This window comes from Daldinia decipiens, assembly GCF_022478715.1.
Source record: "Daldinia decipiens strain CBS 113046 unplaced genomic scaffold F4813scaffold_33, whole genome shotgun sequence".
In the NCBI taxonomy this organism is placed as follows: Eukaryota; Fungi; Ascomycota; class Sordariomycetes; order Xylariales; family Hypoxylaceae; genus Daldinia; species Daldinia decipiens.
In genome coordinates, this window is record NW_026054576.1 from 123,511 (window position 1) to 151,139 (window position 27,629).

The 27,629-nt window shown below is 47.1% G+C and overlaps 13 protein-coding genes across 13 annotated transcripts; 8 read left to right on the plus strand and 5 right to left on the minus strand.

The window, feature by feature from the left end:
* Positions 1-3: 3 nt before the first annotated feature.
* F4813DRAFT_382339 (zinc carboxypeptidase A) lies at positions 4-1,695 on the plus strand (the record flags this gene model as incomplete). Its single annotated transcript, XM_049245790.1, has 6 exons — positions 4-328; positions 382-548; positions 642-722; positions 785-899; positions 966-1,334; positions 1,481-1,695. 6 exons carry the CDS (start codon positions 4-6, stop codon positions 1,693-1,695), a joined length of 1,272 nt encoding a protein of 423 aa, XP_049096869.1.
* Positions 1,696-1,925: 230 nt separating this feature from the next.
* On the minus strand, positions 1,926-3,829 carry F4813DRAFT_368845 (uncharacterized protein). The gene has a single exon (XM_049244363.1). It carries the CDS (start codon positions 3,625-3,627, stop codon positions 2,101-2,103), a length of 1,527 nt encoding a protein of 508 aa, XP_049096870.1. The 5' UTR covers positions 3,628-3,829; the 3' UTR covers positions 1,926-2,100.
* Positions 3,830-4,849: 1,020 nt separating this feature from the next.
* F4813DRAFT_368849 (uncharacterized protein) lies at positions 4,850-6,335 on the plus strand. Its single transcript, XM_049244364.1, has 3 exons — positions 4,850-5,389; positions 5,454-5,815; positions 5,866-6,335. Exons 1-3 carry the CDS (start codon positions 5,283-5,285, stop codon positions 5,946-5,948), a joined length of 552 nt encoding a protein of 183 aa, XP_049096871.1. The 5' UTR covers positions 4,850-5,282; the 3' UTR covers positions 5,949-6,335.
* Positions 6,336-6,936: 601 nt separating this feature from the next.
* Positions 6,937-8,970, plus strand: F4813DRAFT_368851 (uncharacterized protein). The gene is made up of 3 exons (XM_049244365.1): positions 6,937-7,146; positions 7,218-7,384; positions 7,542-8,970. Exons 1-3 carry the CDS (start codon positions 7,097-7,099, stop codon positions 8,834-8,836), a joined length of 1,512 nt encoding a protein of 503 aa, XP_049096872.1. The 5' UTR covers positions 6,937-7,096; the 3' UTR covers positions 8,837-8,970.
* A 279-nt stretch (positions 8,971-9,249) lies between these two features.
* On the plus strand, positions 9,250-11,121 carry F4813DRAFT_191765 (RTA1 like protein-domain-containing protein). Its single transcript, XM_049239431.1, has 5 exons — positions 9,250-9,747; positions 9,803-9,938; positions 10,058-10,171; positions 10,268-10,527; positions 10,581-11,121. Exons 1-5 carry the CDS (start codon positions 9,385-9,387, stop codon positions 10,866-10,868), a joined length of 1,161 nt encoding a protein of 386 aa, XP_049096873.1. The 5' UTR covers positions 9,250-9,384; the 3' UTR covers positions 10,869-11,121.
* Positions 11,122-11,366: 245 nt separating this feature from the next.
* On the plus strand, positions 11,367-12,187 carry F4813DRAFT_368858 (uncharacterized protein). The gene is made up of 2 exons (XM_049244366.1): positions 11,367-11,400; positions 11,563-12,187. Coding segments are annotated over exons 1-2 (441 nt in total). The 5' UTR covers positions 11,367-11,399; the 3' UTR covers positions 12,003-12,187.
* A 32-nt stretch (positions 12,188-12,219) lies between these two features.
* Positions 12,220-13,863, plus strand: F4813DRAFT_368861 (uncharacterized protein). Its single transcript, XM_049244367.1, has 2 exons — positions 12,220-12,889; positions 12,996-13,863. The coding sequence occupies exons 1-2, from the start codon at positions 12,547-12,549 to the stop codon at positions 13,619-13,621; spliced, it is 969 nt and encodes a 322-aa protein (XP_049096875.1). The 5' UTR covers positions 12,220-12,546; the 3' UTR covers positions 13,622-13,863.
* Positions 13,864-14,793: 930 nt separating this feature from the next.
* On the minus strand, positions 14,794-16,189 carry F4813DRAFT_191720 (uncharacterized protein). Its single transcript, XM_049239430.1, has 2 exons — positions 15,969-16,189; positions 14,794-15,849 (listed from the first exon to the last, which is right to left on the minus strand). Exons 1-2 carry the CDS (start codon positions 16,095-16,097, stop codon positions 14,950-14,952), a joined length of 1,029 nt encoding a protein of 342 aa, XP_049096876.1. The 5' UTR covers positions 16,098-16,189; the 3' UTR covers positions 14,794-14,949.
* Positions 16,190-18,105: 1,916 nt separating this feature from the next.
* Positions 18,106-20,175, minus strand: F4813DRAFT_191843 (SGNH hydrolase). The gene is made up of 3 exons (XM_049239432.1): positions 19,759-20,175; positions 19,164-19,699; positions 18,106-19,110 (listed from the first exon to the last, which is right to left on the minus strand). Exons 1-3 carry the CDS (start codon positions 19,969-19,971, stop codon positions 18,528-18,530), a joined length of 1,332 nt encoding a protein of 443 aa, XP_049096877.1. The 5' UTR covers positions 19,972-20,175; the 3' UTR covers positions 18,106-18,527.
* Positions 20,176-20,770: 595 nt separating this feature from the next.
* Positions 20,771-22,963, plus strand: F4813DRAFT_368866 (3-deoxy-7-phosphoheptulonate synthase). The gene is made up of 3 exons (XM_049244368.1): positions 20,771-21,316; positions 21,543-22,322; positions 22,376-22,963. The coding sequence occupies exons 1-3, from the start codon at positions 21,271-21,273 to the stop codon at positions 22,693-22,695; spliced, it is 1,146 nt and encodes a 381-aa protein (XP_049096878.1). The 5' UTR covers positions 20,771-21,270; the 3' UTR covers positions 22,696-22,963.
* Positions 22,950-23,873, minus strand: F4813DRAFT_191863 (uncharacterized protein). Its single transcript, XM_049239433.1, has 2 exons — positions 23,674-23,873; positions 22,950-23,614 (listed from the first exon to the last, which is right to left on the minus strand). Exons 1-2 carry the CDS (start codon positions 23,732-23,734, stop codon positions 23,154-23,156), a joined length of 522 nt encoding a protein of 173 aa, XP_049096879.1. The 5' UTR covers positions 23,735-23,873; the 3' UTR covers positions 22,950-23,153.
* Positions 23,874-24,181: 308 nt separating this feature from the next.
* On the plus strand, positions 24,182-25,442 carry F4813DRAFT_392166 (ribosomal subunit 39S-domain-containing protein; the record flags this gene model as incomplete). Its single annotated transcript, XM_049247250.1, has 2 exons — positions 24,182-25,027; positions 25,113-25,442. The coding sequence occupies 2 exons, from the start codon at positions 24,182-24,184 to the stop codon at positions 25,440-25,442; spliced, it is 1,176 nt and encodes a 391-aa protein (XP_049096880.1).
* Positions 25,443-25,819: 377 nt separating this feature from the next.
* On the minus strand, positions 25,820-27,444 carry F4813DRAFT_382345 (Thioesterase/thiol ester dehydrase-isomerase; the record flags this gene model as incomplete). The annotated part of the gene is made up of 3 exons (XM_049245791.1): positions 25,820-25,956; positions 26,104-27,041; positions 27,092-27,444. The coding sequence occupies 3 exons, from the start codon at positions 27,442-27,444 to the stop codon at positions 25,820-25,822; spliced, it is 1,428 nt and encodes a 475-aa protein (XP_049096881.1).
* Positions 27,445-27,629: the final 185 nt, after the last annotated feature.

A 27,629-nucleotide genomic window follows, 5' to 3' on the forward strand; every position in this document is an offset into this window, starting at 1 on the left:
GACATGAAGCTCACTACTGCTATTTGGTTTACTGGGGCTCTCAAGGCTATTGTTCTGGCTAACCAGGACGATAGTATCAGCTTCGAAGGCTTCAAGGTTTATAGGATCGATACGAGCGATCAAATTGCCGACCTAAAATCAACCTTCGCCGATTTATTTATCATAGAGCTTAACTATAATCGTCATCGTGATAGCTTAGCGACTATTGACGTTGCGGTTCCTCCAGAACACGTCGCGGTCTTCGATGCGCTCGACTTCAATACTACTATCTTGAGCAGAAATTTAGGGGCAGACATCGCAACTGAAGGTTCCTTGGGTAACTATCCAGGTTTGTGTTCAAAATCCGATTCTCTAATACGTTTCTGCTAACCGTCGACGCAGAACTTGACGACGATGGTGTCCCAGGATTGTCTTGGTTTGATTCATATCACGCCTACGAGGATCACGTTCGCTACTGGGCCGATCTCCAAGCATCGTTTGTCAACAACTCAGAGCTTATTCAAGTGGGATACTCATTTGAGGGAAGGCCAATTCAGGGGATTCATCTCGTATGCAATATTAAGAGCTCCCTCCCTTTTTTAATTTTATACTTCATCTAACCCTTTATTAAAAGAAACGCTGATTGACTTTTGATGCTATAGTGGGGTAGCAGCGGCAAGAATTCGAAGCCGGCAGTCTTCTTTAATGGGAATGTACATGCTCGTGAATGGATCACTTCAATTGTACGTCTTTGCATGTATTAACTCGACAGGTATATTGAACTACTAACACAATTTTATTCCAGGTAGTCGAGTACCTCTTGTACCAAATAGTGACTGGGTATAATAAAAAAGACACGGCGATACAAGCTGCGCTAGACAACTACGACTTTTACGTCCTACCAGTTGTAAATCCCGATGGTGAGTAACTGGGTTCAGAATAACTCCAGGAGAATATAATCCAGATCTCTAGTTAATCCCACCAAGGCTTCGTATATTCCCAGACAACCAACCGGCTCTGGAGGAAGAATCGGCAGACGAGAGACAACACGACAGCAGTCGGCACAGATATCAACCGGAACTGGTCTGTCGGATTCGGAGGCGATGGGTCTTCTTCCAACCCGAGTTCCGAGACCTTCAGCGGTTACCAGCCTGGCGACGCGCCTGAAACTGCCGCACTGATGGAATTCGCTCAGACGCTAGCTGTTGATAAAGGCATTAAATTGTACATCGACTGGCACAGCTACGCCCAGGTAATCTTGCTCTCATACGGCTACATCTGTGATAGCTTTCCAAAAAATATCGACCGTCAGATAAGTCTAGCTGGCGAGACAGCTGTCAGGATCGCACAGCCATGTATGTATATATATATATATCCCTCCAACCCAACCCCCTCCTAACATTTATGTTTATTCCATATCCCCAAATATAACCCCACGCCTTGACGGAATCAACTCGGGAACTCCTCGTCAGCTCCTTGCATCCTAACAAGATCAATATAGACAACACAACGTTCGACTATGGCCCTGGCTGTCTAGTACTGTACCAGTCAAGTGGAAATGGCAGAGACTACATGACCGACGCAGCTGGAGCAGAGTTCGGATGGGGAATTGAGCTTAGATCGACTTCTTACGGCTTCGTACTTCCTGCCGACCAGATTCTACCTAGCAGCGTGGAAATTTGGGAAGGTATGAAATATTTATGGGCGAATATGTAATAATATCATCTCATTGTAGCGATGCTACTTCTACTATCCATATCATGTACGGAGATATTTATTAGTATTACCTATTATAGGAGATGCTTGATAGGTAAGTTTTTTTTATGTTAACTAGTTGCGATATAGTCGAGATTATTGCCTTGGATTACAACACCGAATTTCCTCTATACTTACTGGTCGCAGTAATGATATGGCGTCCTACTAAATCCAGCAGCAAAGCTATAGAGCTGGGTGATAAACTTAGTTTTAATATTAAGTAGGTACTTTTACCAGCAGGACTATATAACGGGTAAACCTAAAGAACATATAGACCGCGAACCCCCCCCCCCCTATTTAAAACACTTCCGGGTATGATACAATACTATTTCCTAACAGAGGTCTCATTCCCCAACAATGACACCTTTAGTATTTGTACTTACCAAAATTTATGCGTAAAGCCTCGGTGTTTGCCATGACTTTTGTGCCCGTCGTGTGTTTCTTAGAACGCATGCGATATCTAGCATCATTCATTGCATTGACTAGTGGGTTGTTGTCATACCCCCTGAGCCCTTCCAAAGATCTGCCTTCCTTCCTGACTTCTTCCAGAGAGAAAGGTTGTGACCTATCATCACGCCCACCGCATCCGCTGGACGTGGTATTTGCCATCGCTCCGAGTGCAGTCCAGCTTAGACGCTCCCTTCGTGTTCTTAGTCGCTCGTTTGTAACGCTCTGTGCCAAGGCAGCCAGCTCTCGCATTTCACTCAGTTCGCGATCTATCTTGCATACTTGGCCGAGAATACCCTGTCGAGGATTCCCATCAGGTAGAAGAGCGTTTAAGTAATCATCTAAAGTATAATGACAACTACGAGGTAATAGGCGATATTTTGCTGAAACTGGCGTGGTGCTATGAATCGTGTACAGACTTCCTACGAAGCGACCTTCTAGTCTCTGGCGGATCCCAAGGAGCACACCGATTTGCGCAAATGGGTCGTCTGTGAACGCAAAATGGGTGACTAAAGGGAAAAGGGAAACCGATTCATCTTTAATTTGTTGATACGAGACATGTCCAAGAGGCAAGGTCATTTCTATGGATGCAGCGCCGAATGTGAACACCTGGAGCTTGCCTAGTCGATCTCCAGGAGGGAAATCGGCGCAAAGGCGGGAGAGTATCCATGAGACATCTAGAGCCCCGGTGTTATGCGCAAGGATGCGAACACCTTTCGTTTCTGGCTTCAGTAGGCTTGCTCGAACGGAGTTATAGAGGTTTACAGATCTTGTCGTAGGGATATGGAGGCTTCGTTGGAGGAATATAAGTATGATGTCGAATAAGAGGCCTAGCTCATAAGCTACAAAGATATGCATATCATGACCAAAGATTCTCGTTAGCTTTGGGGCGTCCTGGTGCATGTGCTCATCGTGCATAAAACCACCAACAACAAACCAATCGAAGCGCTGCTCTTCGCTACTTGAGATGTCATCTTCAAACCTCTCCGTGACGAATTTTGAGGACCGCGGCCCACCGTTGATATAACGGATAAGAATCCATATGGAAGCGGTTTGCAAGGCCAACCAAGGTAAAATGATTAAGCCAGGAAATACCAACCACAGTAGAGAGATAGATAGTAATAATTGTAGTTCGAGAAGAGATAGCAGGGAATAAAACGCCACCCCCCTTAACTCAGCCCAGCTTGCTTCTCGTCCGCGATTTACTATTGACGCGCTAACGGCGGAGAGAATACGCGGGATGGCAGCAGCAACATAAGGAGCGTCTGCTTTGAGTAAAGACAAGAAGGTTTGCTGGTGGCTCAACGGAGTTGTTCCTAGAGCGCTGTCTTTTAGGGCTAAAGCGAGACTCAACGACATGTTTTCCGTATGAGCACGCCGCAGCAGTTCCTGCTTTGGGACATGATATGAGGCCATGCGAGAGTTAGCCATTGGTTCATATCGCATAATTCAGCGGAGAGCTATCAATCCCATGAAGCTCAGCGCAGCTAGGACTGGATGCGTAAAGAAGAAGATACCATGTTTGGTGTTATTCCTCGATGGAATTTGTCGACAATCCAGACTAGGCCCAACATACATTCCAGCGGCACACGCGTTCACATTGAGGCCTTTGTTCCTCCAACAAAGCAAAAAAAAAAAAAAAAAAAAAAACTATCCATAGCGATATGCATCAAGTCGTGCTCCTTTCAGGAGATTCTGGTGTTGACTATTGCATCGTGCGCTAGGCGCCTGTAAGAAAACATTATAGAGTAGACTTACCAGGTAAGATGATTTCCTAGCTGGCAGCACATGCACATCGTATCCGAAGCCATTAAGGTCTATGAGATCATGTGAATGGATAGGCGATAGCGCAACGTGGCTAAACTAAACGTAAAACCCGGGATTCTGGAGGTAGGCGAGCAAGGTAGAGAAGGTGTCGAGATCTTTGTTTCTAGGTATGTAGTCATGGATCAAATATCCTCCCTTGCTTTTGCTTTTATCCTCCAGGGGCGATGTAACCCCGGCGAGTTTAAAGATAGAAATAGACAATAGATACCTATCTTTTGAAGAAGAACCTATACTTTTCTATGTCGGTCTACAAAACGTATAGACGGAGGTGTGTTCCGCTTCCGTCGAACGGATCTTGTCTCAGTCAGCCATGTCTCCGAGTTGTAGGATATAGATATTCGTAGAAGAACGGATAACATCAGGGATTGTGGATATTTGGCCATTCTGACAGCTTCTGGAACCGTGGCAGCGGAAGAAGAGAATAAGATAGAAGGGGAGTTAAGTCGTTGCGGGGATGCTTGGAGATGCTTGGAGATGCTTGGCGTGGGAGTTGATTTAGCCTACGGTTGAAGTAATCCCAGGAACTTGTGGTTTATGGTCTGTTATGGGGAACTTGGTGGTAGATCATCCTACCTTGTAGCGGACTAAGGAACCTATTGGGTCAATCCTGAGCTAAAATTAGTACACCACACGACCCTAATATACCAAACTTAATATGCCTAGGTACTGTAGGCACTGGGCTCTTTGGAAACCTCTAACCTGAGATACCCGAGTTCTAGAATGATAAGGGGTACGTATAGTTACTTGTATGGGCTAGAATTCTTGGGTGTCATCAATGTTATATAAAATTTCTACATGTGGTGTGAGATGTGTCGTGATTTCCCTTGATCTGATAGTGATACCATCATCGTACCTTCTACTTTAGACCTCCTGTCTCGAGGCTAGTATACAGACGTGAGGAAGGACCACCTGTCATTGCACATGCCGTGAATCTTGGGATGCGATTGCCTGTTTACTACTTATGGAAAGTATGTAGACCGGCAGATAACCTTAGCTAATTAACCTTTTTGTTTTTGCCTTAGCCCTCTCGTACTTTCCATCATCGTCCCATCCCATACCCCAGGCGCCTTCGGTTGAAAAGAACATAAATTCACCAGTTTCTTCTCCTCGAATTCTAACATCGTCTTCTAATCATCACATCATATCCTAAGTCACAAGCAAGAACACAAAGTTCTACCTCTGTAGACTGTGCTACACAATCACTCTGACCCTACAATCCTCAATCTCCTCGTACTACTTCTTGATAATATTAACCTCTTTCAACAAAACTCACAATGAAGTGGCCCGTCAGCCTTCTCCCTCTCGGCCTCCTTGCCACTTTCGCCTCCGCTGCCCCTCTTGTGGAGCGACAACTCGACCTCTACGAGCTCCAGATCTCTTGGTAATTGCAAGCCATTCTTTCGTACTATTGCCATGCTCCTTACCGTCGCTGACAATACCTGTAGCCCGGCTAACAAGAAAGTCGATGGCCGCTTCATTTCGCTCAAGAACAACACATTGGGTATTTTCGACGGAGACGATGTCTCCCCTGTCAAGGTGTACACCGTAGACAGCGAAAAGCAGGGCTGTAATGAGCTACACACGTACCCAGTTGGCATCGTCGACCACTCTATTGGACTCATGGGTCCGCCTGATCTGTTGACTCTTGTCGACATGATGAACCCGCAAACCGTCAAGCCTGGTGAAGGAGACATTGCCCAGTGGGATACTTTCCAGCTTGTGGATGGAAAGGTTACCAACAATGCCGAAGGACAATGGCTAGCATTTCCGAACGGCCACGATACTTGGAAGGTCAAATGGACTGATGGTAAGTAGTAAAACATACCCTAGGACTTCGATAGTTACTAACTGATGCAGGCTCGGCTGTTATCACCACCGACTTCATGATCGTTGACGTTCTACTCAAGAGTGCCGGCGAGGGTCGTAATAACGGGGACTAAACTAGTGGCCCATGTTACTGGATGAGAGCCAAGGGAAAAGAAAAAGAATAAAAATTCCGTGATGCATGAACGAGACACAAAACATGTGAAGTATTGCTATTGGACTCGCCTAATGCTGTATGGCCTAATTATCCAATCATAGGGTTGATAAAAGTTCAAGTTTGCCTTTAGTTGATCTCTCTAGTTGAAAGACTACCTACCTAATGTGCTTATTGTATTTGCTTCTTTGAATTACTGTAATATAGTATTATTAGGGTTTCCATCTTGAAGGTATTCCGTGCTGCTGTTCGGTCGAAATAGTCTTGATATCAACTTCATCGTCAATAGCATATTGGGTGCCGACCTCTTGATAACGTTACTTGGCAGTTTCTCCAACTATGGAAGATTAGGTACTTTAATAAGACAGCATTGAGGAATATGTATGTTACTGCGGTTCTACATATACTATTTTATAACAATCATCGAAAAAAAGGTTCATAGCTCTACCAATTTATTAAAGAGCTGTTTCTTACTCCTAGTTCACTATGTGTATATGTGGATATTATCGAATGAATAGAAGTAATAAAACTGTTGACTAGTGTGCTCTAAATAAATGCACTGATGTGATATTTAAGCTTCTCATCTATTCCTTTAGTCGACTATTTGAAAGGGGGCTTCGATTCTGCATGATATAATACCTATGGGTCATGTTAAACAGCCTCAAACACTTCTCATCCTGAAAATCACGCAATGTGGCTTATGCATAGGTATGCATACGCAGGCAGCAGAATAAACCGATTGGGTTCTTATATACGGATCAGAGCAGGTAACAATCGTAGGTAGTTTTATACGTAGGGCTGAACTATTCGCTCTTCTAATTTGCGGGCTCGGATTTGATCCCCACTTGTACAATCCTTGGGCCTGCATTTCCAGCTGCGCCCCCTGACCCCTGACCCCTGACCCCTGACCCCTTACCCCCTGAGCTTCGACTACCTATGTTAGGTAGGTTAAGAAATTGATGGATTTATCATTGCTTAACGACGATATCAATCCAAATACCTCTCACGTCTATTTATCTATTTAAGCGGGACTTCACTTAGATTATCACAGGCTCGATCGGATCGAGCCCCGTTTACAACTCTAGTCTCGACGTAGCTGTTGACACTACTATGGCTCGTAAAGGTAGCACCAAAGTTAGGACGGGTTGTTTAACATGCAAGTACGTTGATCTCGAATGTAACGATATTAGCAAAATATAAAAAGAAAAGACCGGGAAGCTAATAAGAAAAGAATCCGCAAAGTAAAATGCGACGAAGGCAAGCCGCACTGCCAGCGCTGTGTGTCTACTGGCCGAAAGTGTGACGGATATGTACAGGCTACAACCTCTTCGGACCTCACATGGCACCGCCCGCGTCATTTATTCCCAGGAATCGACAATGTAGACGAGAGGAGAGCGCGTACGTAACATTGAACGTCCCTTTACCCCCGCTGACCTTTATTATCATGGGTCAGGACTCCCTAGTGGGATGAACCGAGGGTCACTGGCTCAGACCCTGCTTAATTTTCATGAATGGTTTATAGAAGTACGAAGTAAATACTAACACTTATGTCAAGTACAATTCTTCTGCCAGGCTGCCGGGCCCTCTCTATCGGGGCCGATGGACCCTTACTTCTGGACCCATCTGGTAATGCAATTCAGCAATTTCGAGCCCGCTGTCAGGCATTCCGTAGTGGCAATTAGTTCGCTTTACGAGTGCATGCAAACCCGTTCACAGTCTGCCCAGCGGCTGGTCGACAACAGGTTTGCACTTAGCCACTATAATTCGGCGATCCGAGAGTTGAAGTCTATGAACAGCGAGCCCTTAGTGTTATTAGTGTGTATCTTGTTTGTATGCATCGAGTTTTTACAAGATAACCAAGGGGCAGCTATACAACATTGCAAACATGGAGTCTCTATCCTAAAGGATGCCGAGGCTGCCTTTCCTTGGACTAAAGAGTATCTCGCTCCAATATTTCGGCGGCTAACCATCTTCCCCTTCTTCTTCGCGCTAGATGAAACAAGCTTTCCTGAACTTATCAATCTAGAGGACCAGGTTCCAGAATCCTTCTTTTCCTTTGAAGAGGCGCAATACTTCATCGACGGAATCTTACTTAGAACTATTCGCCTCGTTCGAAGCGGAGATTGTCACCGGCTTGGGAATATGCGACACTGCCATGTAAGCCCAGCTCTCCTAGCAGAGCAGGATAAGACCCGAGTTTTGCTAGACAGCTGGAACAGTCGCTTCTCGGATCTGCAAAACCGTCCTTCGACACCTACAAGGCCGGAGGAGATGCTCTGTAGCATCTTTCTGCGGTACGAGGTTGCTCGAGTATGGGTAGAAACAGCGTTCGAATACGACGAGACGACATACGACAAGTATATTGATAGATTCCGCCTGATGGTCGCTACGGCAGCTAAACTATACCCTTCGAAGGCGCTTAAACCCGACAATCTACGCGGCACCCGGAAATTCATCTTTGAAATGGGATTTGTACCACTGCTTTACTATATCGTGATGAAATGCCGATGCCTAAAGACTAGGATCGAAGCGCTCTCCTTAATGAAAAAGCTAGGAGCCGCCAGGGAAAACCTCTGGGAAGTCTCTACAATGCATGCAGTTGGCCGTCGCATTGTTGAGATTGAACACGACGTTCTGCTAGATGAGAAAGACAACCCGTTTACAACGCCCTTTTGGCCTGGTTTACCCCCTGATGAGATGAGAGTACGAGATTCTACCACAAGGCCTGCGCTTAGTGTACAGGTCGACTCACGGGACCAGGAGGTTCGAGGGAGGATGGCTGGCTTCTATAGGAGGACCATCGAAGGCGATATATATCTTCAAACAGATTTCGTTGCTGAGATAATATGATACTTGGGATGGGTTTTCTTGGAAGAGACCAATGCGAATCTGAGATTTGGGTTAGATCGAAGATATAGTAACTACCTACTTAGAATAGAATTGCCTAAAATTAACTTGGCTACCTGGGAATAAACTGTTTACGATTAATCTAACGTCTAAGATTTGTGCATATGTACCTACGATCAATTGCCTGTTTTCGAGCTACAACTGGTGGAACTTTGAGTATCTGCCTGGCTGGGGCGGAGCTGTGTATTAATGGAACGCTTCCAAAACACTGATTGGCCAGCTCGGACTATGTAGCAGCCCTGGATTCAGCCATAGATCCTTGCCAGAGCCTACAGCATTGTATGATAGATTGTGATAGGTACGAAGCTATGTTTGGGTTTGTTGGCATACAGGAGCATATAAGAGTTGGGGGGAGGCCGTAGCCTACATCGTCTAAATAGAACAGACATTTTTCAACATTATCAAGCACTCTTGGAGTCTGATTTGGTCACTGTTATTGTTGCTGTTCGATACGATCCCCTTGCTAGCACAACAATAGGCAACCGATTCCAATGGCTACACTGACGCTCATGGCATCTGAAGGGCCTACCCATACTACACAGGTAGCAATCAGACAAGCAACACATATCGTGACGGACGCCCCAGCAAATACGGGGGTATATTTTTTAACTACGCAACATGCTACGATAGACGGGTTTACCAACGCTCACGCTACCGTACCGGCGAAGACAATCGACATCGTAATCCCGACATGTATTCAGACAATAGAGCCAGACGCGAACGGATACCTGCCCCCAGGAACATGCAATGCTCTTTGGAGCTACTACCCGAGCTTCTCGGCCGCAATGGTCTTCGCCATTATTTCTGGGCTTCTCACTCTCGCCCACTTATACCAAGCAATAGCCCATAGGAAGGTAACTAGATCCCGGGGGCTGCTTGATACCGAATGACACTAATACGACCTGATAGAAATTCTGCTGGGTCATTGTCATGGCTAGTTTTTGGGAAACGATGGCTTACCTATTTCGTACTGTCAGCACTCGCTACCAGCAAAGTTCTGGTATATATCTTGTGTTCCAGATCTTCATTTTGCTCTCGCCGCTGTGTAAGTAGACGCATAACTAAAATATCTAAGTGAGCTCTGCTCTGCTCTGCTCTGCTCTGCTCTGCTCTGCTCTGCTCTGCTCTGCTCTGCTCTGCTCTGCTTCTAACACGCTGTAACAGGGGTAAACGCATTCGACTATATGGTTCTTGGTCGAATGATATACTATTTCGTCCCTTCGCGGCAGATATTCAACATACCAGCACAAGCAATAGCTGCAGGCTTTGTCACATTTGGTAAGGACTTCTCTCGCTTTTAAGAGCCGTTGCATATTCGGTGTGCTTGGCCATTGGAAAAAAGATTTCATGTTAATCGCAGAAAAAAAACGCTAGACTTTGTTGCGTTCGTCATCCAACTCGTAGGTGGCTCAATGGCTGGCCCAACGGCACCACTAGAGGATCAGTTAAAGGCCATCCGTATTTATATGGGAGGTATCGGCTTGCAGCAGTTCTTTATATTTATATTTGTTGCGTTTGCAGTTGGGTTCCAGCTGGAAATGCGTAACGTGAAAACTCCCGAAGCGACAACAACTGGGAAATTAAGCTGGCGTCCTTTATTATTTACGCTATATGCTACGTTAACCTGCATCACGGTAAGTATTCGGCATAAGTGTCGTTTATAATTATTGCTAATGAGTTCACGAAGATTCGTATCGTGTTTCGACTGGTCGAGTTCTCGTCCGGCTCGACTGGCGTATCGAACCCCTTGGTGACCAACGAAACTTACTTCTATGTGCTCGAGGCTGCTCCCATGATGTTAGCTATTCTCGGCTTTAACATCATACATCCGGGAAAGGTTCTCGTAGGATCTCAGTCCGAGATGCCTGGGTTTTTTGCGACCTGCATGGGTTTATTTCGGAAGAGGAAAGAAAGAGGGCAATTCAGAAAGCTTGAAGGATCTGAAAACGAAGAGATGGACAATCTGCGGCCATGATAGGTTGGCCAATCAAGCCCTTCCTAAGCCATATCAGGCTCGTCTAATGAGATGACGCTGTCCGATTCGCGGAGTAGTCTGTCGGATAACCCCAACTATCCGTGTAGCCTAGACATGCATACGCATTATGAAGGATCGGGAATATATTCAGAATAGCACTTATCCCCCCGACGATCTCTAGGTGTCACCTTGGGGTACTCTACCTGAACCCCTCACCGTATTTTGCTCCTGGATCTTGTCTTTACTTCGCCCGTCACAACGGCTCATATATCATATATCTCGGATAAACTTGATCGTACCTAATACAAGAACACATATCCAAAGTAATTAAGCACTTACAAGAGCCTCATCTCATATCCATACAAAATGACCACAGGCTCTAGTGCCTCAGACAAACCGGCGAAGCCGTCTCCTCAACTTTCCACTGATCTTCCGAGTACTACCACGTACCTGACAGGTCACAATGACGAGGGAAAGGCAACTGTTCAATCGTCGCGGCCGGCAGCATGGAAGGCTTTCGAAGGGGGTATCAGTATGTTTTTGCTTTAACGACATCCCTCCCTTTAGATTCAGACCGTAAATTGCCTCCGTTGTCCCGGCTCCGAATTCTCGAATGGAGATAATCTCGGGCTTCGAGTCCCTCGTCGAGCTCCTGTATGTCACATATTCTAACCTACGCCGTTATCTGTTATAGTGGGTTTCAACCAGATTTATACCAACAAATTTCTGCCCGATTTGAACGACGATGCCGATATAAAATTCCACGACGAGATAATCGCGGGGGGAAACCTCGGATTAGCTACTAAAGGCGGGACCGTCTGCCGCATGGTCGATTTCGGGCCGCAGTATGAGTGTATGATGCACAGAACCAAGTCGCTGGACTTTGGTATATTGATCGAGGGAGAACTGGAATTGAAACTAGACGACGGCAGTATTACGAATATGAAGCGCGGTGATATAGCAGTCCAGCGAGCAACGATGCACTCCTGGCGCAATCCGAGCACCACCAACTGGGCTCGTATGGTGTTTGTGCTTCAGGATACGCAGCCATTGTTTATTGGGGGGAAGAAATTTGGAGAAGACTACGGCAGAGGTACTAAAGACCTTCCGCCGAGTGGGAACGACGATGAATGAAGCGGATGATGTCTCCTGCTAGAAGCGAGAAGATGAGGTTTGGTAGTTAGTATATCTTATATTATGTACTCACGAATAGATGTAGGTTAGATGGTTGATATATTGGAAATTTCGCAAAGAATGTGTTGGTGAGGTGTGTAATTGTATGTAATTCCCACCCCACGTACGCCATTGGTCAATCACATGAAAATCGACAGCGGAACGGTCAAACTTTCAATCGCTACCCCGCCGACGGGTACTTAATCGTAGTATCGATTAAACGTTAGGTTAGGTAGGTACATCCCGGCTTGCTATATGGTTAAGTAGGTAGGTACCTAGGTTTAGGTACTGCAAGGAAGCTGCGGGCTCCTGCAAGCTCTAAAGTTGTTATGTTATCCATCAGTCGATTTTTACCTATTGCGAACCTCAAAAATTTATCGGCGACCTATGATAAATGTGACGGCTTGAAGAATACACGCCACTCCGCCTTGACAAACACCATAAGAAGTTACTGAACGAAGTTAATCCCGATTAAATACGCCTCCACAAATACGCATACAAAATTATGGCTATAAACTACAGCCCGCGGAGTGTCGCCGACGCTACGCGATTTACATCCAATACCCCCCATGCGAATGCGAAAGCCGCATCCCGCTCTCCCCCGTCGTCAAGCAGCTCTTCCCCCTCCACTACCTCATCACAGCCAACCCAGAGAAGTATGCCGCCGCCCGGCATGCCCAGGCCTTCGGCGCCCGAGACCATGGAAGAGCGCGTACGTCGGTTGCGGGCCGCACACCTCGCGGCGAGGAAGCATGAGACATCGCGGTTTGACCGTGTTGTCGGCGTATCCAGGAGGTACTTTGATGCCGCTCACAAGTTCACTGTTCTGGGCTTAATCGGATTTAGCGGTAATGCTCCCTTTTAAAATTGCATCATGATTATGGTTCTATGTAAAAGAGGACATACATTCTCTGGTTTTTCGTGCCCTGTTCTAATTGATATATGCTTGAATAGGCCTTGCACTCTTCGTCACAGTCTACGCAACAGCCGATATGATGGTATACAATCACAAGCGCCGGAACGAGTTTTTCTCACTCCGGAAGCAACTTAAGACCGACAGTCTGGAAGCTGCACGGTTGGCGTACATGACGGGCACAGCATCCGAGGAACAAATTACGCTTGTAGAGGAAGCCGAGGAAAAAGCCAGACAGTCGGGCATAAGCCTACCGCCCTTACTGTCTTCGCCAAAGCCAATTGCTTCGGAAGCGGGCGCAATTGAGAGCATGGAAAGAAGCGCCTGGCCGGGAGAGTCTATGGTCGAGAGTAGTGGGTCCGCTGCGAACGAGGTAGAGAAGCCTAAGAAGAAGGGCTTCACTTCGTGGTTATTCGGGGGGCTAAAGAATGAAGAGGCTGGCGAGGAGCCCTTACAATTCGACAAAGAAGCCGCGGCAGCTTCGGGTCTACCTTCGCGATCGAGTATCGCCAATGCGGTTGACGGGTCGCAACAGGCGTTAAAGGACAAGGCGAAGGCAGCATTCGACCAGGAGCGGGAGAATCAAAGGAATGGAGGGCCTCTAGACCAGGTCGGTTCGAGCGGGAAGTTGACTAGTAATGAAACCAAGAAGAGCGGGTGGCAGTAGTGAGGTTGATAAAAACTACTACCATAGTCTTCAAGATCTTCAACGATGTAGGACCGGCGAAGTTAAGAGGACGGTGGCAATTGCTATATAAGCCAACCGGCTGCAATACTCCGCTGTATATAGGTTACTAACGACGTTTATATCGGATATGGCATGAGTTTGGTATACTCGTTGATGAAAAGAATATCGGTGTATCATTACCGTATGAAAAGGACAGAGCATTACACTGGGCGTACCGGACGATAAATGAATATTCTGCTGTATAATTCCTAGGGGTTTTTTTTTTTTTTTTGGATCAGGTTATATGTTGAACGCCGTCATATTAAATTTAAAGGCGCAACAATATGTAAACCCACCACTGACCATATGCCTATTCTATACTCCTTAACAGCCCATTTTCGGATTCACCTTTTAAAGGCTTTTATCTCGAACGACTACTTTGCCTCCCATTTGTCCGACAACTCCACCCAAGCTAATGCTCTCGGTACAGAGGATATTCACTATTTGAACCATCCCTCAACTTAGTTCAGCTTTTTTTTTTTGCCTTTGGACGCCAATGACACCATGATTTCTCAAACGCAAGAAATAGAAAAGGGGGAAGCAGAGAGAAGGGAAATTATAGACTTGGTGTAAAGATCCCATATCCCCCTAGCTTCTGATTTATCCTCGAATGAATGCACACATATCCCCTTGAGGCCAATAACCAATGACCAATGACCAAATGCAATAACGACCGTAAAATTGGGTATTGGCGTAATGAACGAATGTCATATGCAGGTAACAAGAAAACCAGGGTAATCATGGACAAAATAATCATGGACGAAATTATGACACAAAAAATTGCCACGTGGGTTCACTATAGTGTAATGTCTGTGTCTGAGGCAGAACATCTTGAAATACAACAAGAAAAAAGCCATACTACCGAGCTCCAAGGTAATCCACGTATCATTACCGTTTCTACTACCGTAATAGTAGGATCTAAGGAAAGAACTTGGGGACCTGCTTCGCCCTTATAAGTTTGTCAAGCCCAAGCTACTGATGTTAAACAGCGTTTGAACAGGCCTGGTGCTTCTCATAGAGAAAAGGATAACTGTCGAAACCTCGGGTGTATCTACTACAACCAGAGCGTTGCCTGGGATATGGCCCACGTATTTTTCGCAGGTAGTCGAAAAAAAAAGACATTTGAGCACGTCTTCATATGTCATTTATCCTTGCTCGTCTCCTTTTGGGAACGTTCATGTTAAGGTAACATCTCGTCTTCGGCAAACCTTATCATAGGTACCCTCAAGCTAGGTACGTAGCTTCATGATAACCCTATGCTAGCTATGCTAGGAGATAATGATGTGATTAAAGTGACCCGGAATCTTCATGCGGCACTTCTCGCAGTCAGCTCGGTAACCTATACTGAATGACTTCTTCATGCCGGGTTGGAGTGTCCAGTTATTGACGGTATGTTTGCTACGTGAATGGCCAAACTTGCCTCTTGGCGACGGTGTAGCTGGCGCCGAGGAGGGTGACGATGCGGGATCCGTATCCATCATACCGGCATCGTTGTCGACGACTTGGGGGATGGTCTGGATATTGGGGTGGAGAGCCATGGCGTGAGGGTTTGTAGAATGAGGCATATGAGGTAAGTAAGGTCTCTGGGGCTGAGACGTTGTAGAGTCCAGCACCATACCTGGGCTTACTGGCGTATCTTCGCCGCCACTCTCACTAATAGGAGACGGGAGACGCCGGGTTTGGACCATGGACCATTCAATAGCACCACCTAGAGATCTTGGTACCGAAGATTCGTCATGTTTCGTAGGGAACGGCTGAGCGTGCGCAAAATCGCATTCATTATCCGGTACCATAGCATTGCTCGACCGGTTTGTTGCATGCGCCGTCTGGTTCATCGGGCCCCAGCTCTGTCCTCGCACTTGCGCTGCAAAAGTACAATGTATAGGGGTGGGTAACCGTCCGGTAATGCTGGCGTTGAGGGAGTCCGCTTGAGACGGGCCAGGTTGGAAAGGTTCGGACGAATCCATCATCATGTCCATGTCCCTATCAATGTCCATGGGTGGATTTGATTGTTGCCGATGTTGCATATCTTCCGAGTCGGAATCGGTCGGTGTGATGGTGGAAGGGAGAATTGTTGCTGCGGTTGCTGCGGCCGCCGGAAAGCCCGGTGGCCCTGACCATCGTTTCTGTGTTGGAGAGGTGCGTAGAGGAAGAGACTGTAGACGTTTCTATTCGTAAAGGTTAGGTTAGCCGTGACTCGTTGGGCTGTGCGAACAAGATCATAGTGTCGCATGGGTTGCCATTGATAGTCGCGAGTGGTATATGAATCAACATTGTTAATACTAACATTGCGATGCTCGGTAAAGCCTAAAGTCCCATTCATACCGCCCCCCATGTTGACCTGTGTACTGTTATATTGCTCCTCATCTTCCCTCTGGCGTTTCCGCGGAAGCTCCTGCCAGTGAGGATCAAACATGTTTATTATCGGAGATAACTTGGTGGTGAAGATGCCGAAGAAGAGAAATCAAGACTGAAACGTAAGGAAGATCGAACTATGCTCGAAAGTGGTCGCCAATTAAAGGTAGGAATGATGATAATATCAAATTGTAAAAGAGGCCAGAACTAGCAGGCCGAGGGGCATTATATGTCAATTGTACGATATGCCGCAGTGCCAGGCTTCAGCGGGGAGAGGGGGGGGGATGACGGAGGTGGGAATAGGAATGGGGAATCGAGACTGGAATCTTGGTTCGTGGCTGGCTCCCAGACCGACGGTGGTCTTTCAGTTGTTGATCAACCGTTTATGGCGTTTACGGGGGAAGAATAGCCAAATGGTTGGTAGTTTTCTTCTCGGAACGAATCCCCAAATGGCAGATTATACATATAAACAAAACGCCCGAAGCACATGCTCGAAAATCAAAAGAAAGGAGAAAGAAGTTAGAAAAGATGTAAGAAGGCACCTACAATAATTCGCAGGTGACGGTGCCTGCCTCAGCCCCAAGTTTCCGCCAGTCCCAAAGCACCTGACGATTGTGGGGATCTAAGTCTAACGTTCTTGCTCTTGCCCTGCTCTTGCAGGGGGCGTCCTTTGTAGTGGATCATCACATCAGGGACGCCAGCCTTGTGAGGTATGTATTCTGTGCGTAAGTCATCTACTTAGGTATTGTACATCATATGCTTGTACCTACCTCAGTTTAGTACGCCCGTACTCAGACACCCAGGTACCTAACCGCGTGCATAAAACATGTACGCAATTTGCACAATATATTATTATGCAAGACCCATAAATTCCGTCGGTGGGACCGTCTACATAACTTGGCATTCATAGATCAGGTAGCACAAGTAACACAAGACATACCTAGGTAGTTAACACAACAAGAATTGTACTTTAGTTAGGTATGTACAAGTGCACATGTGCCTTACCAACTTCTCAACACCAATGCTCTTTATTTCCTTCCTCTTTCTTTCTTCTTGCGTTAAATCAACTTAATTCCAACTTACATATAAATTCTATTGTTTTCTCTGTATAGTTCAATAATTTAAATAAATCATGATATGGAAGTGGCGTAGATCCGTCCAGTCGCTTCGTTTCGGATACCCCTAACCTAGATGTCTCTAACTGTCTGAGAACTCTCTGGCTAGTCCGGCTGTCTTGGTAGGCGTCTAGCAAGGGCACGAGATAGAATTCCACCGGCGGTCTTTTATGTTCCTACGACTGGAGAGACATCAGATTCGTACCCTGATCTTGAACGGGTGGTTGCATCGATGAGATACAAGGCATGTTTCACGATCGATGCCACCGCAGCCAAACAGGTATGTATTCAGCGGCTGCCCCGCTTTGATAGCAGTCCGGGCCGGATATCGTCGCCTGAGTTTCGGTATCGCGGGTGGTTCCGTTCGATTCCAATCCAGTGGTCTGGACTACTTACCATATAATGAAAAATACTGTTTAACGTGGTATCCCGATCTTGCAGGCCAGTCTAGAGTAGTAAAGTTATTATAGCACTCTGGCGTTTTGTTGCTATCCCTATACCTATAAGGGAGTCTAGAAACTTACCCATCTCATCACGTTATTTTCAGTGTGCTGTGAAAATCAACAGGTGCAGGTGGTGGGGTTGGTAAAGCGTGCCAGATAACAATGTCCAGTAGTCTCTCGGCCTCATCCTCCTCGCTCCATTCAACTTGTTCCTGTGGGCTCGGATACTTCAGTCTCCTTTCCGAGCTCGCATCACCTTCTTCTCTTAGAGTCCAGTTTAGCCAGGCACCGACGATGAGGCAACATGGATAAAATAGAGTCACGAAACCTGTCAAAATCATGATATAAAACATCACATAGGAGATGGCCACTAAGACCCATTTGCTGATTAAAGAAAGCCCCTCGTACGGCATATTATTACCTAGCGAAATTAGCTATTTCTAGGGATTATGTATAACCAGTCCGGTTTACTATGGATAATCTAGTGTCTTGAAGAAGTCAGCTTTGTGGGCAAGTATACCACTTATGTACCTAGGTATGTTTCGGTAAGTTAAATCTCTATATCGCTACAAAGCAATTGTATTCATGTACAGCAACGTACGAGGACTATCAAATACTAGTTAATTCAATCATTCAAAGAACGTGTACTTTACTTGGTAAGTAATGTTTTCCCTTCACACGATCTGGGATCCGTAGTCTTCATTGCATGTTATTATTCGTCATCAGATATACCTTTTATACCTTTTGGCAGGTTACTAACAGCAACCGACGTAGCGAGTTGAGTAATTACCAATTATCCGAGTGGTCAATACTTAGATGATTCGTTCGAGTCTGTTTCCTCTGTTTCTATTGCACTGGTAAACATAGAGCTGGAATGATTTGTGGATTCAGGACATCCCATATAATAACCCCGAGCTAGTTAGGGCTGACTGCTTACACGGCAGTAGCGTTACCCCCAAAAATATCCAGAGGGAATTGATCGGCGATTGCCTGGTATCCAGCAACGTTGGGGTGTAAATGGTCGCCGCCATCGTACTGAGAAGCCAGGTTAGCGGCGTTGGTGGGGTTAGCCACGATCTTAGCAAAGTCGATCGAAGCATCAAAACTGCCATCTCCACCTCCTAGAATCCATTTATTCACCGTCTGCCTCGTTTGATCCCTCGTTGGGTTACTGTAGCTCTGTCCGTTTCCGCCGAATGGTGTGATTGTTGCCCCAAAGACAGTCAAGCCGGCTGCCTTCGCATCCTTGGCAATTGTCGTGAAGGACGATGTTAGACTACTTCCGATACGCGATTGTGTTCCCGAGTCCGTAGATCCTCCTCCGATGTCGTTTACACCTTCGAAAATGAGAGCATATTTAACGCCGGCAGTTGTGAGCAGATCACGCTTGTAACGCTGCATGAGCGGTGGACCAAGACCACCAGTAAGAACGGTATTACCGCCTGCTGCTTGGTTGCACACGGCGACGTTGGTGATTCCTTCTTTCTGCATCCGAGCTAGAAGTAGGTCAGGCCAGCTGGGAGTATTTGTTAGCGAGATTCTTAGCTATAATAAAGATACTAACTATACCGGTTGTTGGCATTATCAGTGCTTCCTCGCCCATCCGTGATACTATCGCCGAGAATCACCAGAGCGGCGGTCGTCTTTGGGGCCCAGGCTTCGACAGCAGTGAGAAAATACCAGTGCGCCGTGCTCGCTCCCGTCACAGTCGAGGCATTAAGGTGATTACCCTGCTGCATCCAAGATGTCGTTCGACTGCCTGGGTGCCCAGTAATGCTACTTCCAGATTGGCCAGGTTGTGAATAGAGACTGATAGTAATCATGGCTTGCGGGTCAACTTTGAAGTCTACAGGGTCAGTGTAGGCAACCTGACCCTTCGGGATCGTGACCGAGCTAGAACCATTAAAAGTAAGACCCTTCAATGTTGCCGTATCGATTCCATTCACGCCCGCTTTGCCTCCTGTTGGAAGGGCTATAGATGCTTCTGTAATGGGAAGGTCACTGCCACCAAAAGTATTGGAGATCTGGAAGCGAAGCCTTTCTGCACCTATAGACAGGTGAAGCGTCTGGCGAAGAGTAGCATCCTTAAACGCGGCCGAGCCCGACTAAACTCGCGGTTAGATGGCTAATGCGCGACTCGATGAATAAGAAGAGTAGAACATACGAATGGGGATGGCGGCATGTTATTAGGTTCCACCAGCTGCGGCATTGAGGTCCATGTTGCTACCCAGTGAGAATCTTCATCCTGTCGGGGGATATTATAAGTAGGGCGTGCACCAATACACACCGCCCACCATAGTAACCAAGTGGTGAGTATTGAGAATCTGAGGCTGAGGCTGAGGCTTCTCAGCATACTTGAAGATGATACGGATGTCATATTGGCGACAAATAATAAGGAGACAAGCGCCAAGGCACAAGAGAGATCTCTAATATCTCCATGGCGGTAGCTTTGATACTTATTACCACAAGGGCAAAATGTAGCCGAGGTTTAAAGCGACGGACAATATACCTCCGCCGTTATTCTGCCTTGTTTTACCTTCTTTTGCCATGTTGCCATATTGCTATTTAGCCGTAGGGCTGGTTTTTGAACATTTAATCTAAGACAACCTAGCTTATATTTGAAATATATGGCAGATTGGTAGGAAAAGGAAAAGAAGGCTGAAGTTAAAAGAAAGTCCAATGGAATGTAATATTACGAAATGAAAAAGCACGTAATACATGATAAAACAATCATTTAAGATATGTGACAATATAGGATATAAGCAAACATCGGAGGATACGAACTCTCATACTGAGTTCAATTCTTGAATGTTCATACGTGAGTTCCAACTTGAGACCTTAGTGGACAGGTTATGAACATGAGCAACCAGTGGTATGCCAGCAGGACTCCACGAGCTCTTACGAAGGCGGTGTGGTAAGAGTTTCGTAACTATTGGTGTGGCATCAGTGCGTCCATCTTACGATTTCAAAGGAACGAAGAACAAGCCGCGAGGGGACCAGAAAGAAAAAAAAATGTTTTCGGAATAAGGATGGAGTATGGAGCACATGTATGGGGTTAGTACGAAGTACTACCTTAGGTACATGTCCGTATGTACGTAATACCCAATTGAGGATAAGTGATAAGTAATGTATAGGGTAGTACCCCTCCATTCGTAAAACACCCCACCTTCACCCAACGAACATTGGGACAATAAAATATTGCAACTACATACGTAGCTAGTTTAGTACCTTGGACCTACCTTACACATGTGTTGTGCTACCTTTGGCATTGTACCTAACTTATTGGTCAAGAACTTCAACTTACCTACCTATTTTTACACCAGCTCACCAATAAAGTTGACCAATTCGACTGTCTGGTTTTAATACTTACTAGATTTTCTAAAGAGTCTTTGGAAATTGGGACCTATATAAGAGACTGGAACGAGGAATTAAAGTATTAAGAGAAATATTTGCATCTCTCTTATTATCAAATTTTCTCCGTCCTTTTTTAAAGAGTCTGACTCACCTCAAATCGACGGCTCTTATATCGCACACCACGCATCTATCCGCTGCTCGCATTGTCCGTAGCAAACAGTTATTATTGCGTCCCTCGACCCTTGGGTGCTTACTTATTTACCATCCCACCAATCGAGTCTTCTTACATACTCCCAAGTACTTTGCTCACCCATCCATTACGATGCCAGGTGTCGATATGGCGCCCCTTGTGGCCGACGACATGAGAGGTATGTTAGACAATAAGCAAACACCAATCTACATTTTACTAGATTCGTGTCATTGCACCCCGTTCCGTTTCCTCTCGTCGCTCTTATATTCAGATCTCGAGTTCCTCATTCGCGTACAACTCGAGAGCACCCGTCCCCCCTTTACTGAGTCATTCGTACTCGAATATTGTTTGTGTCACAGACGAGGAAAAAAGAGACAGGATGCTGATTTACTTGGAAACTGCAGTCATAGGACAGGACCCTCTCATCCCGCCAGCATTGCTCATCTCTGAGATCCCCATGACCGATGCTTCGTTGCAGACGGTCGTTAAGGGTCGAAGAGATGCAGTTTCTATCATCATGGGCCGCAATGACCGCCTCTTGGTTGTTGTTGGACCCTGCTCTATTCACGATCCGGCTATGGCGCACGACTATGCTCAGCGTCTTAAGAAGCTTTCCGAGAAGCTGTCAGACGATTTATGCATCATCATGCGTGCCTACCTCGAGAAGCCGCGGACTACCGTAGGCTGGAAGGGTCTCATTAATGATCCCGATATCGACAACAGCTTCAAGATCAATAAGGGCCTTCGTATGTCACGACAGATGTTCAGCGATCTAACTAACGCAGGCGTACCGATTGCTAGCGAGATGCTAGATACCATCTCACCCCAGTTCTTGGCCGACTTCATCTCTGTTGGTGCCATTGGTGCTCGTACCACCGAGTCACAGCTACACCGTGAACTAGCGTCTGGTCTCTCATTCCCCATTGGCTTCAAAAACGGCACTGACGGCAACTTAAATGTTGCTATCGATGCTATTGGAGCGGCGGCTTCTAAGCATCATTTCATGGGTGTCACCAAACAGGGTCTAGCAGCCATCACACGAACCAAGGGGAACGAGCATGGCTTCGTCATTCTTAGGGGTGGTAGCAGGGGTACCAACTATGACAAGGAGAGCATCCAAAATGCTAAGGAAACGTTGATCAAGAAGGGACAGAAGTTGGCTATAATGGTTGACTGCTCGCACGGTGAATTACATTCGTACCATGAGACGCCTAGTTCTAAGCTAATAAATGAATAGGAAACTCGAATAAGGATCACCGAAACCAGCCCAAGGTTGCTAAGGTAATTGGTGACCAATTGAGAGAAGGTGAAAAGGCCATCGTTGGTGTCATGATCGAGTCCAATATCAATGAGGGCAATCAGAAAGTCCCGGCGGAGGGACCGTCAGGATTGAAGAAGGGTGTAAGCATCACCGATGCCTGCATTGATTGGGATAGCACCGTCGAAGTCCTCGAAGATCTCGCAGCTGCAGTCCGGGCTCGGAGAGAGAAGAATGGCGTGCCGAATGCCAACGGTAGCGAACAAGACCCCAAGACTACTCTCATTGAAGAGGAATAAACCCCCAGATGGGAGCACACGATCTATGAACAGGATTGATTTCGGGCGCATCAAAAGGTGGCATTTAGCTTCAAGTAAAATTAGTTGTGGGCAAAAGAAGCAGCTCCAACCTATATGTGAGTATTGATGGCTGTCGTGGAGGTAGGTATCCGGAAAACTCAACTCAACGATCTAGGAACTTGATTGGGAAAGCTCACACAAAAGGCTAGACGTTAGTATAATTTATAGATGATCACAAAATTAGACAAACACGTTTAATTTCTCCTCGCTCGTCAGATCACACTTAGCTTGCAGTATAGCATTGACTTCAACGTGTACACCGATGTACCTAGATATGAGAATCGTAGTATCTCTCTGTATGACTCCTCTGGAGCCTCCCTAAACGCTGTTTGCAATGTCGAAGTCTCGATATTTTAGACCAAAATTCATTCACGGGATATCAACCATGCTCTTGATTTTCACCTATTTAGCCCTTGCGTATCGTTATTGCCAACAGGCATATATGCACCCCTACCCTGGGCAGATGCTCGCCCACCTCTACTCCCTATGCCAGAGCCTCCCAATCCTAGAGCGGCAGCTTTCCTCCCTTCGCGGAACTCGACAACTCTTTTAGCAGCAGCCCAACCCAGCAGACTAATGGTACCCAGTATAAAACCCCAGACGATGATCTGGTCCTTGCGGCTATCGCGCTGGAAGCAGGTGGTGATAACGTCGGTCTCCTCGGCATCCTTGCAGATAGGGAGGTGTTGCGAAAGGCAAAAAGCTCGGGTACATTGGGTGCAGGACGCTGATGCGGCGCGCTTTTGGAGTTGTGGTGACGCCGGGTGTTCAGGATTGCCGAAGGATGAGTCGCCTTGCGGACCGAGTTGTATTAAGGTGCTATTCTTAAAACATGTGCATTTACAGAATGTCGGCGCGGCTGTGGTCAAGACGTACAAATCAGCAATAGCATGTGTATATCAAGCTAGGCTAGCTTACAGGAGGCGGCGATATAGGAGATGAAGGACCCTATGAAAAGGATTAAGAGATGAAGTCGCATCGTGTCGCGATCATTGACTGTCCATGTATATCTGATGTCGCGGCTTATGGAGTTGCTTACGTATAACTATCACTAATACCTTAAACTAATAACTAACAAGGTGAGTTGCGATTGATGATGATTGATGCGAGCAACGACACTAGGAACACTGGGAACAGAGCACATGCTTGCGCCGATAAGGCGGTTGTTAGATAACCGATAACCTCAAGTACGGATTACCTAAGGTACATCGGATGTACCTAAAGAGCTGCCAGGGTATGCAATGTACCTGTGGCTTGAGTCTCGACAGAGCCCCACGAAAGTGTACATCGGTACTTGGGAATTTTGCAGCTTAAGCATCGCGAACCGAAAAAAGTTCACAGCTCCTATCAAACATCCGAAGTCGACTTACGAATTAGATATCCTCTAATCCGGACAACTTCACCACAGATTCGCCAATTAGTCACAATGCGGCGGATACCACGATTGAGACGGCCATCCAGCCTGTCTACCTCGGCGCCATGCTCTTCAATCACTCCTCTAGTTGGCCAATCTGCGCCGGTATCCCAGACTATCTCGACCTCGTGCTGCCGGCCCATACCGACGACCTTCCAAAGTTCTTTATCCCTCCGGTTCTACTCATCCGATAAGCAGTCGAGCACACAGAGCCGGAGCTCTGCTCCTGAAACCGAACAAGCGCACAAAGAAGAGCTTCAGGAGCTAACCGAAGAGGTTATAGCAGAAGCAGAGAGTCTCCCACCGCAGTGGCAGGCATATATTCCCCCACCTCGGCGCAGTTATGCCGAACGGTTGGACGACGTCTCAGATTCTAGCTACGTACCTGCTTTGACGGCGGACGGTTTGGAGAAGGTCGGCGGACTGAATAACTGGTGGGACCAACCTAAGCATTGGACCTCTGATTTCGTCGGTTTCAAGCCGCCGAATCCGGTTCTTGACACCGCCGTTCTTGAGACTTCGGTACGGCGAGCCGTCGTGGAGGCGTTTGCGCTGAAACAGGCGGGGCGAGAAGACGAGCTGATAAAAGCTTGGCCGATAGCAGGCTTGGATGAATTACATCGCCTATTGGGCGTGGAGATCAACGTAACAAAGGACGGCGCTGTGTCGCTGACTGGGGATGTATCTGCAGTAGTAGACTCGCTAGTCCAAAAGAACGAGCTTGCAATTACCAATGAGTCCCCCGAGGAAAGCATAAGTGTACCGGTGCTCTCAGCGGAAGAGGCCCAGAAGTACAAGGATGCTTGGAGTCATGGATGGAAGGCCGTGTCTCTATCGGACCCCCGAATTAAGTTCGCTGTAAGTTCTGCCATGCTAGAGTTACTACGCTCCCCCCGTCGAAACGAAACATATTGGGATATGAGATTAACACGGTGGATCCTAGGTCACAAAGCGAATATTTCAGCTCACGGGGCAACTGATCCGCGACCACCAGCTATCCAGCATCGCAGACGTCCGGTCACTGCTACACGCGGTGCAGAAACCGCCAAAACTCAAGACCCTTACCCAGGAGATCCAGGAGCGCCGGCAAGATCTCGTACAGCTGCCCAACGTGTCCTTCGCGACGAAGCGCGTCACGCGCGGCGACAGGGAGAAGGCGGTTGGACGATTCAAGCTTATAGAAGAGGAGCTGAAGAAGAGAGATCTGCCTCTTGTGGGCCATGGGTTTGTTCGGAAGAACAGGGAGCTCTCGCGGCTTAAGGGTGGAGTCTAGTATTTATTCCCATGCGAGACGCTATGTATCAGTATGTCGAAGTGCAATATCTACCAACTCTGGCCTTGTACATATAGAACAATACAGTATTGCGATCGACTACGTGCAGAAACACATAAATTAGGTGCCTTATAATGTACCAATGGTTCATATAACCTATTCGGAAACAGTCATAATGCAAGCCATTTGCTCGCTTCAAAGCATGTTTGTATACAGACAGACCAGTCTATATATACATACCCCTGTCCGCTGAAAGCCCCTATCTAAATCTAGAATAATCGACATTTACAGAAGATAATATTTATTTCTAACAGCTCCCTCGAAAAGTTCAACCCGGCATGCTGGAGACCGGAATTTTGAACTCGATGTAATCGGACTCACTCCGTGAGGTTAACGTTGTCGACTGATTGTAGTTGTTGAATTTTCGAGTCTGCATGCTCCTGGCGATCCTGGACATCTGCGAGCTGTACCCTTCTCCTCGCGTCGATGTACATCATGTATTCTTCGTACGTGTCTTAAATACCAGGTAAGTTGCATGTCTATAGAAGAGAGAGATATATATATAATATATAATAAATAAAAAAAGGGGGAGGGGGCGGATAGCTAGTTGCTATCAATTGAAAAGGAAGAGACGGGAAATAAATAATAAGAGTATACATACGCGGTAGAACCTTGACGTCCTTAGGGACTGAGAACGTGTAATTAAACTGGCCAGTCGGCCTCGCGTTCCCATGCTCGACATCTCTCACCTTACTATCCACCCTAACATGCAGTCGCGTAACCGGATTCTCCGGGTCGTTCTGCCGGGGCTCGCTGCCATCCTCCTCTCCCAACAACGGCGGGTCCGTATACACGATCGTCGCGGTCAAGTACAAGACACTACCGACCGGGACCGGGTTCCGGAAAGTGCACGGATCGGCGCTGATGAACGTGGGGCGGGCGTGCGCGAAACTCGCCGCGCAGCAGAACGCCAGCTCGAACGTCTGCTTCAGGTGGAAGCCGCCGAAAATCATGGTCTGGTGCCGGTTGCGGTACTGCGGCTGCATGATGGACGCCGTCGAGAGCTGCGTCTTGGACATGGCGAGCACGTTGCGCGGCTGTCGGAGGTGGTTGTTCGGGTCGTGGTACGCTAGCTGTCGAAGCCAGATCTTGTGGATCAGAGCCGACTCTGGGTCGTTGGGCTCCGTCTCGAGTAGTGACGTCTTGAGTTTTTGCTTCGTAGCTAGGGCTTTGGCTTCCCCGGCTTTGAAGATGGTTTCCTCCTCGGGGGTCGAGCACTCTAGACGCGGTACGTTGATTGGTTTCTTGGTTCGGGGATCCAGGGCTACCATGGTGAAGGTGCATGTTAGCAATACATCCTCCGGCTTGCTGGGTTCGCCTTCGCCTCTGGCTCTGGCGACCTTGCAAGTGATTTCCACGCTACTCCGCCCCGACGCGTAGGTTACTTGCCCACTATACTCGAGATCGCATATCTCCGTCAGCGGGTGGGCGATGGTGATCCTGTCCAGCGCAGCGGTAACAACAGCTACGCCCGGCCCGGTATGTTTATAGACGATAATACCCGACAGGGCGTCGAGATCCATGAATATCGTGCCTAACCTAGAGTCTTGGTCAGAAAACCCAGCAGATTAGAGAGACGAGCTGAGGACCTTATGTGACCAGATGAGTTAATGTAGGTGTCGCTAAGCCATGGATCGCGGCCGAGAGGAAGTACGACCCGATGATAACTATCGCTCATCTTTTTCGGAGTAAGATCGCGTTCCTGCGGTTGAACCTCGTCGGCGGCTACATTTTTTCCTTCTTGCTGCAGCCTCCACGCCTCTATCCACGGCGTTGGTAGACGGTTATCTGTGAGGCCGCGAAATACTCCATCTGTACGGAGGGAGGCCGTGCCGTGCAGACATCTTTTCGACACTCGGGCCAAGGCAGCGCACGCATCCAATGTCTTAGATCTAGAAGCCAGAGCAACTAGGTGTCTGATTGGTAGGTTCCTATAGATCATGGCCGAGATATCGTTGGCCAGAGTTGCATTAATACGTACATCAGCATGTAGTAGTGTAGATCGGTGATGCGATAAAGCATGACTACAACATGTAGACGGATCCTTTAAGTACTCGGGTACCTATCGGGGCATTGCGGGAGCTCGGTAGGCAATTACGGGTCTAATCTGAGATCACGGTAACCGCG